This window comes from Odontesthes bonariensis, chromosome 9, assembly GCF_027942865.1.
Source record: "Odontesthes bonariensis isolate fOdoBon6 chromosome 9, fOdoBon6.hap1, whole genome shotgun sequence".
NCBI lineage: Eukaryota > Metazoa > Chordata > Actinopteri > Atheriniformes > Atherinopsidae > Odontesthes > Odontesthes bonariensis.
In genome coordinates, this window is record NC_134514.1 from 1,782,208 (window position 1) to 1,799,559 (window position 17,352).

General features: G+C 45.6%; 1 protein-coding gene across 2 annotated transcripts in view; it reads right to left on the minus strand.

The window, feature by feature from the left end:
• exoc3l2b (exocyst complex component 3-like 2b) overlaps positions 1-17,352 on the minus strand; it is an 87,490-nt gene that overhangs the window by 25,760 nt on the left and 44,378 nt on the right. For both annotated transcript variants that reach the window (XM_075472731.1, XM_075472730.1), the window contains exons 2-3: positions 15,681-16,187; positions 12,352-12,593 (exon numbers count right to left, since the gene is read on the minus strand). In XM_075472731.1, coding sequence (XP_075328846.1) covers positions 12,352-12,593; positions 15,681-16,150 — 712 coding nt within the window. In that variant the 5' untranslated portion in view covers positions 16,151-16,187. The remainder of the gene's footprint in view (positions 1-12,351; positions 12,594-15,680; positions 16,188-17,352) is intronic.

Genomic DNA, 17,352 nt, shown 5'->3' on the forward strand with positions numbered 1-17,352 from the left:
CACGTAACCAGCCTTCTCTTTATGTATATCCATTTATATGCATGTAACCAGCCTTCTCTTTATGTATATATCCATTTATATGCATGTAACCAGCCTTCTTTTTATATATATCCATTTATATGCACATAACCAGCCTTCTCTTTATGTATATCCATTTATATGCATGTAACCAGCCTTCTCTTTATGTATATCCATTTATATGCACATAACCAGCCTTCTCTTTATGTATATATCCATTTATATGCATGTAACCAGCCTTCTATTTATGTATATATCCATTTATATGCATGTAACCAGCCTTCTATTTATGTATATATCCATTTATATGCACATAACCAGCCTTCTCTTTATGTATATATCCATTTATATGCATGTAACCAGCCTTCTCTTTATGTATATATCCATTTATACGCATGTAACCAGCCTTCTCTTTATGTATATATCCATTTATATGCATGTAACCAGCCTTCTCTTTATGTATATCCATTTATATGCATGTAACCAGCCTTCTCTTTATGTATATCCATTTATATGCATGTAACCAGCCTTCTCTTTATGTATATCCATTTATATGCATGTAACCAGCCTTCTCTTTATGTATATCCATTTATACGCATATAACCAGCCTTCTCTTTATGTATATCCATTTATACGCATATAACCAGCCTTCTCTTTATGTATATCCATTTATATGCACGTAACCAGCCTTCTCTTTATGTATATCCATTTATATGCACGTAACCAGCCTTCTCTTTATGTATATCCATTTATATGCACGTAACCAGCCTTCTCTTTATGTATATCCATTTATATGCACGTAACCAGCCTTCTCTTTATGTATATCCATTTATATGCACGTAACCAGCCTTCTCTTTATGTATATCCATTTATCTGCACGTAACCAGCCTTCTCTTTATGTATATCCATTTATACGCATGTAACCAGCCTTCTCTTTATGTATATCCATTTATACGCATGTAACCAGCCTTCTCTTTATGTATAGCCATTTATATGCACGTAACCAGCCTTCTCTTTATGTATATCCATTTATATGCGCCTCAGACTGCCGACTTCATTTCCCGCCCTTCACACTTGGCTGCAAACTGCAAACTGGAGATCATGTTTCACATAAACCCACAGAAACGGGTCAGCTGTGAGGAGCAGAACCCAGATGAGCAAGGGTAATTCTCCTTAGATATGTGGCGGTGAATGAATGGGATCAGAGGCACAAAGCGTGTCATACCCCGGTATGATAGGTGGCGCTGTACCCATTCCAACTGTTGCTAATAGAGCCACTTCCTGTTGACCTCTTCACCACCAACAACAACAACAAACTCAGGCATTGGAGAAAGATGGAGAACGCAGAGCAAGATGAAGCTACGTCCCTCTACATTTGGTCTGTGATGAGCTGCTTGTTGCACAAACTCGATGCCCAACGGAGCATTCTCCATCGCGTTGTTTGTTTCTTTCTGACGGCGACAACAACAGGAATATCGTCTCCTTTGACTTCCGGGTCACGACCCCGGGAAAACATCTGGAGCATGCGCAGAACGCAAAGTCTGATTCACCACGTGCTTCAGCGTCTACAAGCAGGTTTAGAGTGACTTTCAGCCCAGTTATCTCGGGGTCTGAATCCGATCCAGTTCTTAGTCAGATTAAGGTGTCTACATGCACTTAATAACTCAGTCTGATTGGAATTTAGCCAATAATCCGAACCTTTCAGTGCCTTGTGACCCTACTGGGTGTCACTCTTTGCTATCTTTGTGTATTTCAGAAGCCTTTTGTTTACAGTTTGCTGCATAAACAAACTTCAGAAGAAAAATGAACACTTAACAGCAGAAGAAGAAAACATCTTTCTCTGGAGGTTTTCTCTGGTGTGACGGCGTGTTTCTGTGTGTCAGATGCTGTGGTTTCCTACAGGAAGTTACCCAGCAGTAGATAGCTGGTCACCAACAGCTCCTCGGCTCCTCAGACGCCATCGGCTGCCAGCTCAGTGCCAATCACCCGCCTCATATCGGCCTTCTGAGGCTGACAGTTATGCAACACGTTGTCCAGCTTCCTGCTGGCATCGCTGCTGATCTGAGGGTCAGAAACAGCCGTGCACCAACCATCCAGCTCCAGCTTTATAAAGCTGTAAACTAACAGCTGCCTGAACACGAATTTATCTGATGGATCTGAGTGTTTTGGAGCTTTAAGAGTCTCCAGCTTCCACCTGAATCCTGCTGCAACATGCCCACAGTTACCTGTGAGCAGGTAACGTGAGCGTGGATTAACGAGCTGGTCAAGGGTAAATTCCACCCTGGAACATTAAGCCCGTCTCTCATCACACTCTCCAACACGTCCTCTGAGCCGAACACACTCGGGGGGGTTTGTTCAGAGTTTTTACTGAGAATCAGTTTGAGGAATAAAGAGAAAGAATTCCTCCTTCAGTGGGATGATAAACAGCTGAGCAACACACAGGTCAGAGTCTGTAAACAAAGTCTGATTTCAGAACTCTGAACCCTGAAACTCTCCAGATGTCTCAAACACACTCATGAACACAGTATTTCTCCCCAGTTTGGCATCACTGCTGCTTATCTGGTTCTTAATCTGTGAATTCAAACATTTTCTTAAAGACTTTTACAGTTTCACAGCTTCTTTAACAGCTCAGTTGGTAAATTATGATCACAGATCAGAACTGTTGTCCCATCGTCTTCTGTTTCATCAGAAATGTTTAGTTTTGTCATGTCGACAGACTCTGAGAGCCTCAGAGCCACAGAGATCCCCCCAGAGGAGGATCAGCATGATGTGCAGGCTAACGGGATCTAACGGGATCTAACGGGATCTAGCGAGACGTAACGGGATCTAACGGGATCTAGCGGGACGTAACGGGATCTAACGGGATCTAACGAGACCAAACAGGATCTAACGGGATCTAACGAGACATAACGGGATCTAACGGGACGTAACGGGATCTAACGGGATCTAACAGGATCTAACAGGACGTAACAGGATCTAACGGGACCTAACGGGATCTAACGGGATCTAACAGGACGTAACGGGATCTAACGGGATCTAACGGGATCTAACAGGACGTAACGGGATCTAACGGGATCTAACAGCACGTAACGGGATCTAACGGAATCTAACGGGATCTAACGGGGCCTAACGGGGCCTAACGGGATTTAACGGGATTTAACGGGATTTAACGGGATCTAACGGGATCTAACGAGACCAAACAGGATCTAACGGGATCTAACGAGACCTAACGAGACCTAACGAGACCTAACGGGACCTAACGGGATCTAACGGGGCCTGGACCTAATGGGACCTAACGGGATCTAACGAGACCTAACGGGATCTAACGAGACCTAACGGGACCTAACGGGATCTAACGGGGCCTGGACCTAATGGGACCTAACGGGATCTAACGAGACTTAACGGGATCTAACGAGACCTAACGGGACCTAACGGGATCTAACGGGGCCTGGACCTAATGGGACCTAACGGGATCTAACGAGACCTAACGAGACCTAACGGGACCTAACTGTCACGCCATGGGACTACGTTTTTAGTTTTAGGTTTTAGGTTACATTTTGATTTTCAGTTCATGTCTTCGTTTTGAGTTTTAGTCTTGCCATTGGTTTTCCCCTCACTTCCAATGCTTGTTCATTAGTTCATTCCCCTCACCTGTCCAGTTTCACCAGCTGCACCTTGTCACCGATCACTCACTCCCTATTTAGTTTCCAGTCTCCCCTCTCAGTGTGTCGGATCTCTGCCTTCGTTTCACACCTTACTTCGTTGTTTGCCATGATACCTGTGCTGTCCATGATATTCGTCGTTACCCAAGCTAAGTATTTATTTATTCCCATGCCATGTCAAGTCCTTTTGTTTGTTTTCTACAGATAGTCTTTTGAATGCAGCTCAGCCGCGCCTTTGGTTTGAACTTTGTTTTTGTTTGTTAAATAAACCCAATGAGACCAAATGGGACTTAACGGGTCCTAATGGCGTGTTTCCACTATGCAGTCCGGTACGGGTCGGGTCGGAACGGTTCGCTTATTTCAGCATTTCCACTCCCACCAAAGCGTACCGTTACCATGGAACCCGTTACCATGGAACCCATGGTTACCATGTCTGTAACCCTTCTGTTTGGGGTACCGAGCACACAGGACCGGTTCCAGGCTCTGCTGGTGAGAAGGCTGTGCAGCGGGAGCTCGATGGCGCTGGGCCAAACCAAAGTTCAACTTGAAGGGTTAGGGTTACCCTAAGCCTTAAATTATTCCAAAGGCAATACAGATAAACACATCACACAAAGTAAAAGAATGTTCACATTCAAATTGGCTAAACTAAAGCCACTCAGCAACTTGAAACTCATATGGGCAAACACAGGTGAGGCCACCGTGGAAACTGTGGACAAACCCACCTGGGACCTAGCCTGGCTGACGCGTCCACATCTCGCTGAGATGGTGGTCTAGGAACTAGGTGTGCATTTTCTCGTATTTGAGGCGTGGTTTACGAATGCATAGAGCTGTTTATTGGGCGCTACTAATGTCTATCAAATGGCGTCTGGTTCTTCCCATGCTGCTTTGCGCGCGATTCATTGCCAATTGTATCATTTATAGCAGATGACGTATGTAGAGCGACAGAAATTCGACGAGGAAGAAGGCAATGAAATCTTTCAACGCCAAACGTTGCTCTTTTTTAAAAGTAAACTTGCGTTCTAAGCTACTTAAAACACTTTCTAAGGCTGCATCGAACGGTAACGTTGTGTCCGCTGCCATGTTGGATTAACACTCTACAAGCTTCGGTGTCGCGCATAGACGTCGTCATCGTCTTGCTGCCCCCCCCCCCCCCCCCGAAGCAACACAAACCTCTGAGCAGGTTTTACTTTATGTCTGATTGGCTGCAGCGCTGAAGCAACACAAACCTCTGAGCAGGTTTTACTTTGTGTCTGATTTGCTGCAGCGCTGAAGCAACACAAACCTCTGAGCAGCTTTTACTTTGTGTCTGATTGGCTGCAGCGCTGAAGCAACACAAACCTCTGAGGAGGTTTTACTTTGTGTCTGAGCGGCTGCAGCGCTGAAGCAACACAAACCTCTGAGCAGCTTTTACTTTGTGTCTGATTGGCTGCAGCGCTGAAGCAACACAAACCTCTGAGCAGCTTTTACTTTATGTCTGATTGGCTGCAGCGCTGAAGCAACACAAACCTCTGAGCAGCTTTTACTTTGTGTCTTATTGGCTGCAGCGCTGAAGCAACACAAACCTCTGAGGAGGTTTTACTTTGTGTCTGAGCGGCTGCAGCGCTGAAGCAACACAAACCTCTGAGCAGCTTTTACTTTGTGTCTGATTGGCTGTAGCGCTGAAGCAACACAAACCTCTGAGCAGCTTTTACTTTATGTCTGATTGGCTGCAGCGCTGAAGCAACACAAACCTCTGAGCAGCTTTTACTTTGTGTCTGATTGGCTGCAGCGCTGAAGCAACACAAACCTCTGAGCAGGTTTTACTTTGTGTCTGATTGGCTGCAGCGCTGAAGCAACACAAACCTCTGAGCAGGTTTTACTTTGTGTCTGATTGGCTGCAGCGCTGAAGCAACACAAACCTCTGAGCAGCTTTTACTTTGTGTCTGATTGGCTGCAGCGCTGAAGCAACACAAACCTCTGAGCAGCTTTTACTTTGTGTCTGATTGGCTGCAGCGCTGAAGCAACACAAACCTCTGAGGAGGTTTTACTTTGTGTCTGAGCGGCTGCAGCGCTGAAGCAACACAAACCTCTGAGCAGCTTTTACTTTGTGTCTGATTGGCTGCAGCGCTGAAGCAACACAAACCTCTGAGCAGCTTTTACTTTGTGTCTGATTGGCTGCAGCGCTGAAGCAACACAAACCTCTGAGCAGCTTTTACTTTGTGTCTTATTGGCTGCAGCGCTGAAGCAACACAAACCTCTGAGGAGGTTTTACTTTGTGTCTGAGCGGCTGCAGCGCTGAAGCAACACAAACCTCTGAGCAGCTTTTACTTTGTGTCTGATTGGCTGTAGCGCTGAAGCAACACAAACCTCTGAGCAGCTTTTACTTTATGTCTGATTGGCTGCAGCGCTGAAGCAACACAAACCTCTGAGCAGCTTTTACTTTGTGTCTGATTGGCTGCAGCGCTGAAGCAACACAAACCTCTGAGCAGGTTTTACTTTGTGTCTGATTTGCTGCAGCGCTGAAGCAACACAAACCTCTGAGCAGCTTTTACTTTGTGTCTGATTGGCTGCAGCGCTGAAGCAACACAAACCTCTGAGGAGGTTTTACTTTGTGTCTGAGCGGCTGCAGCGCTGAAGCAACACAAACCTCTGAGCAGCTTTTACTTTGTGTCTGATTGGCTGCAGCGCTGAAGCAACACAAACCTCTGAGTAGCTTTTACTTTATGTCTGATTGGCTGCAGCGCTGAAGCAACACAAACCCCTGAGCAGCTTTTACTTTGTGTCTTATTGGCTGCAGCGCTGAAGCAACACAAACCTCTGAGGAGGTTTTACTTTGTGTCTGAGCGGCTGCAGCGCTGAAGCAACACAAACCTCTGAGCAGCTTTTACTTTGTGTCTGATTGGCTGTAGCGCTGAAGCAACACAAACCTCTGAGCAGCTTTTACTTTATGTCTGATTGGCTGCAGCGCTGAAGCAACACAAACCTCTGAGCAGCTTTTACTTTGTGTCTGATTGGCTGCAGCGCTGAAGCAACACAAACCTCTGAGCAGCTTTTACTTTGTGTCTGAGGGGCTGCAGCGCTGAAGCAACACAAACCTCTGAGCAGCTTTTACTTTGTGTCTGATTGGCTGCAGCGCTGAAGCAACACAAACCTCTGAGCAGCTTTTACTTTGTGTCTGAGCGGCTGCAGCGCTGAAGCAACACAAACCTCTGAGCAGCTTTTACTTTGTGTCTGATTGGCTGCAGCGCTGAAGCAACACAAACCTCTGAGCAGCTTTTACTTTGTCTGATTGGCTGCAGCGCTGAAGCAACACAAACCTCTGAGCAGCTTTTACTTTGTGTCTGATTGGCTGCAGCGCTGAAGCAACACAAACCTCTGAGCAGCTTTTACTTTGTGTCTGATTGGCTGCAGCGCTGAAGCAACACAAACCTCTGAGCAGGTTTTACTTTGTGTCTGATTGGCTGCAGCGCTGAAGCAACACAAACCTCTGAGCAGCTTTTACTTTGTGTCTGATTGGCTGCAGCGCTGAAGCAACACAAACCTCTGAGCAGCTTTTACTTTGTGTCTTATTGGCTGCAGCACTGAAGCAACACAAACCTCTGAGCAACTTTTACTTTGTGTCTGAGCGGCTGCAGCGCTGAAGCAACACAAACCTCTGAGCAGCTTTTACTTTGTCTGAGGGGCTGCAGCGCTGAAGCAACACAAACCTCTGAGCAGCTTTTACTTTGTGTCTTATTGGCTGCAGCGCTGAAGCAACACAAACCTCTGAGCAGCTTTTACTTTGTGTCTGAGCGGCTGCAGCGCTGAAGCAACACAAACCTCTGAGCAGCTTTTACTTTGTGTCTGAGCGGCTGCAACGCTGAAGCAACACAAACCTCTGAGCAGCTTTTACTTTATGTCTGATTGGCTGCAGCGCTGAAGCAACACAAACCTCTGAGCAGCTTTTACTTTGTCTGAGGGGCTGCAGCGCTGAAGCAACACAAACCTCTGAGCAGCTTTTACTTTGTGTCTGATTGGCTGCAGCGCTGAAGCAACACAAACCTCTGAGCAGCTTTTACTTTGTGTCTTATTGGCTGCAGCGCTGAAGCAACACAAACCTCTGAGCAACTTTTACTTTATGTCTGATTGGCTGCAGCGCTGAAGCAACACAAACCTCTGAGCAGCTTTTACTTTGTGTCTGATTGGCTGCAGCGCTGAAGCAACACAAACCTCTGAGCAGCTTTTACTTTGTGTCTTATTGGCTGCAGCACTGAAGCAACACAAACCTCTGAGCAACTTTTACTTTGTGTCTGAGCGGCTGCAGCGCTGAAGCAACACAAACCTCTGAGCAGCTTTTACTTTGTCTGAGGGGCTGCAGCGCTGAAGCAACACAAACCTCTGAGCAGCTTTTACTTTGTGTCTTATTGGCTGCAGCGCTGAAGCAACACAAACCTCTGAGCAGCTTTTACTTTGTGTCTTATTGGCTGCAGCGCTGAAGCAACACAAACCTCTGAGCAGCTTTTACTTTGTGTCTGAGCGGCTGCAGCGCTGAAGCAACACAAACCTCTGAGCAGCTTTTACTTTGTGTCTTATTGGCTGCAGCGCTGAAGCAACACAAACCTCTGAGCAGCTTTTACTTTGTGTCTTATTGGCTGCAGCGCTGAAGCAACACAAACCTCTGAGCAACTTTTACTTTGTGTCTGATTGGCTGCAGCGCTGAAGCAACACAAACCTCTGAGCAGCTTTTACTTTGTGTCTGATTGGCTGCAGCGCTGAAGCAACACAAACCTCTGAGCAGCTTTTACTTTGTGTCTTATTGGCTGCAGCGCTGAAGCAACACAAACCTCTGAGCACCTTTTACTTTGTGTCTGATTGGCTGCAGCGCTGAAGCAACACAAACCTCTGAGCAGCTTTTACTTTGTGTCTTATTGGCTGCAGCACTGAAGCAACACAAACCTCTGAGCAGCTTTTACTTTATGTCTGAGGGGCTGCAGCGCTGAAGCAACACAAACCTCTGAGCAGCTTTTACTTTATGTCTGATTGGCTGCAGCGCTGAAGCAACACAAACCTCTGAGCAGGTTTTAATGGACCTTTAATAGATTAAATCGCAGGTCTTCAACACTTTAAACAGCTTCTTCCGTCCTGGGAACAGAACAGACTCTGATTCAGGTCCTGCAGATGGACGCCAACAAAACATCTTTGTGTGTTTCTGTTTCACTGCTAAACAGGATAAAGGTGTCAGAGCTGTTTATACCCGCATCATCGTCAGATACCTGCACACGCACACACGTGCACGCTCAGCAGTGACCTGATCTGCTGACACGGTGGTTTAATCAGCATCTGAAAACAAACCCTCACCTGAACACTGAGAATTTTGTGTGCACGTCAGGGCAGGATCTCTGCTGTTCATGCACCAACGCAGCTGGAGTTACATCTGGAGTTGCATCTGGAGTTGCCGGGTCCAGTTTCTTTATAGCTTAAGTAAAGCCCTGTCTTTAAAGAGGGCGATCCATGCTTCCATAACTTCTCGGCTCGATTTCTCTAATCCTTTGTGTTCTCAGATCAGTCATCCATTCGACACCTGCAGTTAGTTTAGAAAGCTGCCGCTCATCCGCCAGCAGCAAAAAGGAAAGGGAGCATAAAACAGCTGAATTTTTTTTAACTCTGCTCCCCAATCTCTCAATATAGATGTATTTAGTTGTATATATTACCACTGCACTAAAATCCGTGTATTTATTTGTATTTCATTGCATCTGTAATTACTAATCTGTAAAAATGCACTATATTATTGCTTTCACTTGCACATCTCGTAATTTATTTATTGCTGCTATTTGCACTTCTGGTGAGATGCCAAAAACTACTTTTCGTTATGCTATACTTGTATATGTGTGATGACAATAACGTTGCATCTCATCTCAATTTCACCTCCCTCCACTGCCTCTCTGTTCACCAGACAATTGATTTTAAACTTTGCCTTCATGGAAATATCCCAGCTACAGACCGGCAGTCAGCCAACCAGCTGATACGTGCAGTATTATTTTAGAACTGTTAACCTTTTTTTACCGTCTTTATGAGGTAGTAATTATTGGTTGTTATTAGGGCTGGGCGAGTTAACTCGTTATAATCATATTAACGCACTAATTATTTAACGTGGATAAATATTTTATCACACATTAACGCAGGTTATTTGGGGCTTTTGTGCCTTTAATGGAAAGTTCAGAGAGACAGGAAGCAGGGGGCAGAGAGAGGGGGAACGACACGCAGCACAGGGCCGTCCGATGCGGTACTCAAACCAGCTGCAGCGATGACTAAAGCCTGGGGCGGCTGCTCAACCCACTACGCCACGGACCACCCCTGTTTTATTATTTATTTTATTTTGTAAAAGTCTGTTGCTCACAGGCTTTTATTTTGTAAAAGGCTGTTGCTCACAGGCTTTTATTCTGTAAAAGTCTGCTGCTCACAGGCTTTTATTTTGTAAAAGTCTGTTGCTCACAGGCTTTTATTCTGTAAAAGTCTGCTGCTCACCGGCTTTTATTCTGTAAAAGTCTGCTGCTGTCTGCTGTGGAACAGGAAAAGAAAGTAATCGGCGGATCCACCAAACATGGAGAAGGGTACGGAACTTTTACTCGGCCATTTTCATTTTAAAGTTCTTCCAGACGGCGGAGTCGACAGAACCAAAGTCATCTGTAAACACTGCCAAGTTGAATTGTCTTCTCAGCGCAGTAGTTCCAGTCTAAAATATCACTTAAAGGCAAAACACACAACTGATAGCAGCAAGTCATTCAAGGAAACAGACAGTGGAGCGAGGCTTCTACATAAAAACTACAGAAAGATGCTGATGTTAAAAGTGTGTTTGCACAACAAATGTTATGGCACTTTCATTCATATGGCAGCACATTTAAAATAAAGCTAAATGCTAAAAGCTATACACTACTTTTGGATTCACTTTTGGATTCTGCGTACAAATGAGATTACTCGTGATTAATCAGGGAAACATAAGTTAACCCCTCAGTTTGAGTTTAGCTTTCTGACAGTTCTGAATCAGAAAGGTTTAATTGACCGAGGAGAATCGAAGAAAAACAGAAATATAAGATAATGAATAAGTAACAGGACGCAGGAGACGAGCCGAAGACTTTTAAACATTAAACAGTCGACTGGTTCTTTGATGCTGATTGTACTAATTAAATGTGAATCAAATGCTTCCAGCCAATCAGAGCCCGGAATTGTCTTCAGTCGCTGTGAAGAAACTTGATGGAAGTCGGTGTTTGGTTTGGAAGTGAAGCTTGACGAGAGTTCAGAGTTTTATGGAGTTAAAGAGGTAAATGTTGGCTCCACGCTTCTCTGATACTTTATAAGCCGAGTGACAGATGGTGAAAACAACAGATGAATGGTAGGAGCTGTGAACAGCCTGAGTAATAAAGCATCAGAATAACTGTCTGAACACGTAAACATGGGTGTGGAGGAACTCAGCACACACACACACTAATCATTCATTATAAAATGGCAGAGTAAACAGGGTGTGATAAACAATAGACGCCCTTAGAAAGTTTCCAGGACCGTCCACATATTTATGATATCACACACACACCCACACACACACGAGCCTGTATGGCTAACCTTGTTTGGACATAGCACCGACTTCCATTCAGTCAAACTTTAACCGTTACCCTACCCAGGAACCCAGAAACCCAGGGACTTTGATTCAGATAAGGACCGCTGGTCCCCGACAAGGTCGGTGACTCTGCCAGAAAAGGTCCTAATGAGGAAACAAAAACAAGGACACACACTTCCCAATCAGATTCCAGAGGCTGAGTGGAAACTGCTGAAGGATTCCAGAGTCTGAAGGCGAGTCAGTCACCTTCACTAACGGCTCATTGTCAGCCCGCAGAGGCCGATAGGATCAGCGGCGTGGTACGAAAACAAGCCGGAGGATTAAACCGCTCGGCTGCTTCCACAGAAGGAAAACACACCTGAGAGAGACGTGGAGCCCAAAGGCAGAATTACACCAACCCACAGCTGAACGTGTTCTGTTCAAGGTCAGAATCATGATCTGACCTCGTGTTTGATGAGTCACCGGCGGGTGGGGGCCGGGTGCGGGTGCCCTTTACCTCCACCTTTTATTTTTAATTTATTTATTTTAATTTATTTTATTTTTTGTTTGTTTTTGATGACGATGTTTATTTTATTTTATTTTTTGTTTTTCAAATTTTTATTGAGTTTTTGTTTTCCATACAGTTGAACAACCACAATTCCACATTTTTCACAATATCCTTCCCGTATTCAACAAACTATTGTGCCCACATTCTGTATCTGTATTGAAGCATTATAACCTTTCTTTCCTTTATGTACTTCAACCTGCCCTAACACTTTCAATACCTGGCATTTACTGTTCGTTCTTCTCATTTAAATTTACCTGCAAATTAACTCTATACAACCTGTAGCCATGTAAGCGTTCCTCCTGTCCCCGGGGTTTTATTCAACAAAATCTGACCTCAATGGTGAAACAAAGTCCAACCGATTTTTCCAGTAATTCTTAAATTTGCCCGATTCTAATCTGATGGAAAATGTCAACCTTTCCATCATATAAATATTGTGCATTACGTCAACCCAATCTTCCCTTTTAGGCTCCTTTCCCTCCACCTTTACAGCTGACGCTTCACCAATGAGAGGTGCAACACTCAAACCTGATCGGACACACGTTCGTTCCTCTTACCCGACAGCGGCTCTCTGGGTTTGACCTCCTCCACCACCACCTCCTCCTGCACCGGCTGGTCCTCGGGACCCTGGGACGAGCGGTCGGCCACGGGCTCCTTCTTCAGCTTCCCCAGACCGACCATCTTCATGAAGGAAATGCGGCGGCTGACGGTGTCGCACTCGCTGTCCGCGCAGTTCAGCTCGCCGTTGGCGAAGGACTCCTTACGGGAGCTGAGGGTGTCGCGGTATTTCCCTGCGAACCTGGGAGACAAAGCACAGACCGAACCTCTGCTTATCCTTTCCTGGAACATCTCCATCCCAACAAAGATCTCCAATCATCTTCCCATCTTTAACAGACCAAACCTCTGCTTATCCTTTCCTGGAACATCTCCATCCCAACATAGATCCCCAATCATCTTCCCATCTTTAACCCCTTACTGCACGCTGTACCGTCAGCGGTACACTTGGGATTGGAATTGGATGGTATGCACTTTAGTTCAATCCTGAAACGCCATCCCTTAACAAGTATATTCATGCCATACACCGTTAGAAAGCTGAGATTCACTCAAGACCATTCCCGAATCAAATGGTCGCTCGCAGCGATAACAGTAACAGACGTTAGCTCAGCTAGCCTCTAAGCTAACGTCTTTCAGTGTGACATGTCAACCTACCTTTCAAGCCTTGCCGTTATCCACCAAAACCTTTTCGTGACTCAGGGACACCTTGTAAAGCTTGCCAAGTATCCATGGTTATGAAATGTAAAGTCCCTTTTCTTATAAACTTAATCCTCTCCTCACAATGTTGATGTATTGTCCAACCACAAAACGTACTGTGGGCGACTAAAGATGCAGCTAGTTACCGTTCCAGCTGGCTCCGAGTCACATGCCAGTCAATTGCTGACAAATTTCTCAATGTGGAGGTGTGTCAGGTACTGTAGCTTCGATTGACACCAGACAATAGTCAATCAGAGCATGGTTAGTGGGCAGTACACGTCTTGAAAGCCAATGCGGACACGCTGAGAATATCGTCTTCACTACCCACAACAATACTTAGAATGACAGTAGTTCCAGCCAATGGCAATTTCCATGGAGGTCATGTGGATAACCTTTTAGCCAATAGTCTAAGGTTTCCAACGGTGTATGGGACTATACTATCAAGCTTGTATGTGCCAAAACAAATCCATGCGTTATCGACCATAGGGGAAATGGCACTTGTGGTGCGTAACGTGCGTAACGTGCGTAATGTAAATGCATACAGATTGTTGCATTGAATCAGAACACACAAAGAGATTGTTATTGGTTTTGCGATTGAAAGATAGAAAAATATAAAGACAGATAGATAGATATTATATCATACTGTAGTTATTGTAATAATGCTTCTGTCATTCTATTCCAGATTGACTGACATCCTCATACAAACAGTAGCAGGGAGCCCCAAGGTGTCAGCTTTCATTAGAGGCCAAAATTTTGTTTGTAGGCAAAGGGGTTGTCAACTTACAGGTGTTTGATTCTGGTTATGCAGCTTTGGTAACCAAGTGTCCTTTTGGAGACTCCAAAAAGGAACTAAGGAAAACGCATAGACATACCTGTTGAAAAATACCTCTGAACAATTAATTTTTTGGTCTTTTGACTCCAAATTTGGACTGCATGAAGTCAAGACATGTGGCTCTGACCTAGCTGTGTCAATAGAGGCCTAGAGGTCCCTGAATGGCTTTACCCAATTTAATGTATAGGCAAACATATGGACGGGGAAACAACCCCATCATTCTAACCCCTCCCACTCTGGGTCAGTAAGACACAGCATCACACAGACACTTTCATAATATTCCTGAGAGTGTTACCTTTCCAATGATACCAGACACATCTCTGAGTCTCAAAAGATTTGGGATCTGTGCTGTTTACAACTTGGGCATGTCGTTTTGGCAAAAATCCTGAAAATGGGGGGCGCGCAGGAACGAGTTAACAGACCGAACCTCTGCTTATCCTCTCCTGGAGCGTCTCCATCCCAACAAAGATCCCCAATCATCTTCCCATCTTTAACAGACTGACCGAAACCAGCTTCACCTGCTGACTCTTGACCCAAATCTTTCCGAAAGAAGATCCTCATCAACCTGCGCTCATCTCTGTACCATTTCCTTTAAAGAATATCTCTCATCAACCTCAACTGACTCCAACAAACTCTTTAAATACCAACAAACTCCCTTCAATCAATCGATCCCTATCTTATCATTACATTACATTTACATTACGGTCATTCTGCAGACGCTTTTATCCAAAGCGACTTACAATCAGTGTGTTCCACATCGGTAGGCAAAAGAACTTCAGGTCACAAGAAATCATAAGTGCATTTCCTTCCAAAACCAAACAGCTAAGAGCATAACTAGTGCTAGAGTAAGTGCAGTAAGTGATGTACCTACGTTAGGTTAGGAACCTAAGTTAGGTATCAACGCATCTCAACGCATCTCAATGCATTGGTCTTTAATAACTTTGAGATGTTCCCTCATCCTTTTTACCCTTAAAGCAACACTATCGAAGTTTGAAAACTAAAACTATGTGCTTCTGACTCATTTTGTAGTACAGTGTTCTCACATCCCCCACCTGAAACTACCCTGAAGCACCCGGGGTGAAATTCCGCAGTTCAAAACTGTAGCTTTCAGCTCACACTAACCTATCTCGCGTTATGGTCCTACAAATTCAATTATATTCAATTCATTTTATTTAGAAAGCACCAAATCTCAAGGCACTTCAGTGATTCAGTCCAATTCAATCAATTATTTAAATTCTAAATAAGTCCGACAAACTCCTTTAAAACCCCCAACTTCCCTTCAATCGATCCCTATCCCAACATCTCAACAAGTTACTCGTTCTTTAACAACTTTCACTCTTTGATCCCATCCCAACAGAATCTATAACCCATAAACCTTCATCACACCAAACAAACAAACTACGATCATCTCTTTTAACTGCAGAAACCTATCCTAACGGTCATCGGGAGAGAGGCGGGGTTAGGGTTAGCTAAGACCTGGACAGGTCGCCAGTCCATCACAGGGCCACACAGAGACAAACGGTGGGAGGACGCCGGATAGAACCAGAAAGAACCAGCCGGGAATCGAACCTGAACCCTCTGGCTGTGAGGCGCCGGTGCTGATGTGTGCTTTTTAAATCTTAAGCTCTACAACCCAACCCTCAGCTTGAAAACCCTTTTCCTGTTTGGTGTCCATCTTTACCTCGGTAGCTTCTGTTAATCCCTCCCTCTCTCAAAAGGTCTGTAAAGTTAAAAATGTTTGCCTGAAGACAACAAACGTCCCTCTGAGGGACTTTTAAAGGAAGTACTCTGATCCCAGCTCACCTGAGCAGACTTCCCTCTGAGCTCCTCCTCCCCCTCTTCTTCTTCTGTGACGGTGAAGGCGTTCCTTGTACGGACCCCTGCGGGGAAGGCGTGCTGCCCTCTTTGCTCCGCCCCGACATCCTCAGGTTCTTCCCCAGCTTCCCGAGGGTCTTCAGGGGCGACTTGAACTTGAAGGACCCCTTCACCGAGCCTCCTCCTCCGCTCCCGTTTTTACCCTCGTTGGCCTCGTTCTCGTCCTCCTCGTCCTCGAACGGGCTGCGGTCCCTAGGCGCATCGCCGTCCAGGATCGAGGTGCCGGGGGACCAGTGGTTCCCGTGGCCCCCGTTACCATGGATACCGTCGTCATCGTCATTTTCAAAGGGGTTGTGGTGGGGTGTGATGTTGAGGCTCATCCTGCGTAGGAACAGGGCGTTGTTGAGAGTCGGACCACCGCCTTTCAGGCGCACAGGGAGGTTCTTGAGGATGGGCATGATGGAGCTGGGGGAGGGGGGAGAGGGATGGGGGAACCTGGGGAGGAAGGGAGGAGAGGTGAGTCAACCAAAGAGCTGAAAGAGAGGAACTGAAGTGGATTCATGGCACAATATGACAAAACTTTGAAAAAGCTCAGACACAGCTGCCAGAAGGTACCAAATATGGGATAAAGAGGCGGTCTTTAGAGGGGCCGTTGGTTTGTAATGAATGGAAATATTCTTTAACTGTCTAATTCTACAAGTTCATTCGTTCAAACCTTTGTTTAACCAGGAGGGAAAACTCCTGGAGAAGATATTCCAGCAGTGCACACAACTAAAGTAATACCTGCAGACCCAGAACGACATCATTTAAGCTCCAAGCAGAGGCAGCAGCGTCTAAAGACACACCTGAGGAACACACCTGAGGAACACACCTGAGGAACACACCTAGAAACAAACCTAGGAACACACCTGAGGAACACACCTGAGGAACACACCTGAGGAACACACCTAGAAACAAACCTAGGAACACACCTGAGGAACACACCTGAGGAACATACCTGAGGAACACACCTAGAAACAAACCTAGGAACACACCTGAGGAACACACCTGAGGAACATACCTGAGGAACACACCTGAGGAGCACACCTAGAAACAAACCTAGGAACACACCTGAGGAACACACCTGAGGAACACACCTGAGGAACACACCTAGAAACAAACCTAGGAACACACCTGAGGAACACACCTGAGGAACAAACCTGAGGAACACACCTGAGGAACATACCTGAGGAACACACCTAGAAACAAACCTAGGAACACACCTGAGGAACACACCTGAAGAACACACCTGAGGAACACACCTAGGAACACAACTAGGAACACACCTAGGAACACACCTGAGGAACACACCTAGGAACACACCTGAGGAACACACCTGAGGAACACACCTAGGAACACACCTAGGAACACACCTGAGGAACACACTTGAGGAACGCACCTAGGAACACACCTGAGGAACACACCTGAGGAACGCACCTGGGAACACACCAGAGGAACACACCTGAGGAACACACCAGAGGAACACACCTGAGGAACACACCTGAGGAACGCACCTGAGGAACACACCTGAGGAGCACACCTGAGGAACGCACCTAGGAACACACCAGAGGAACACACCTGAGGAACACACCTGAGGAACGCACCTGAGGAACACACCTGA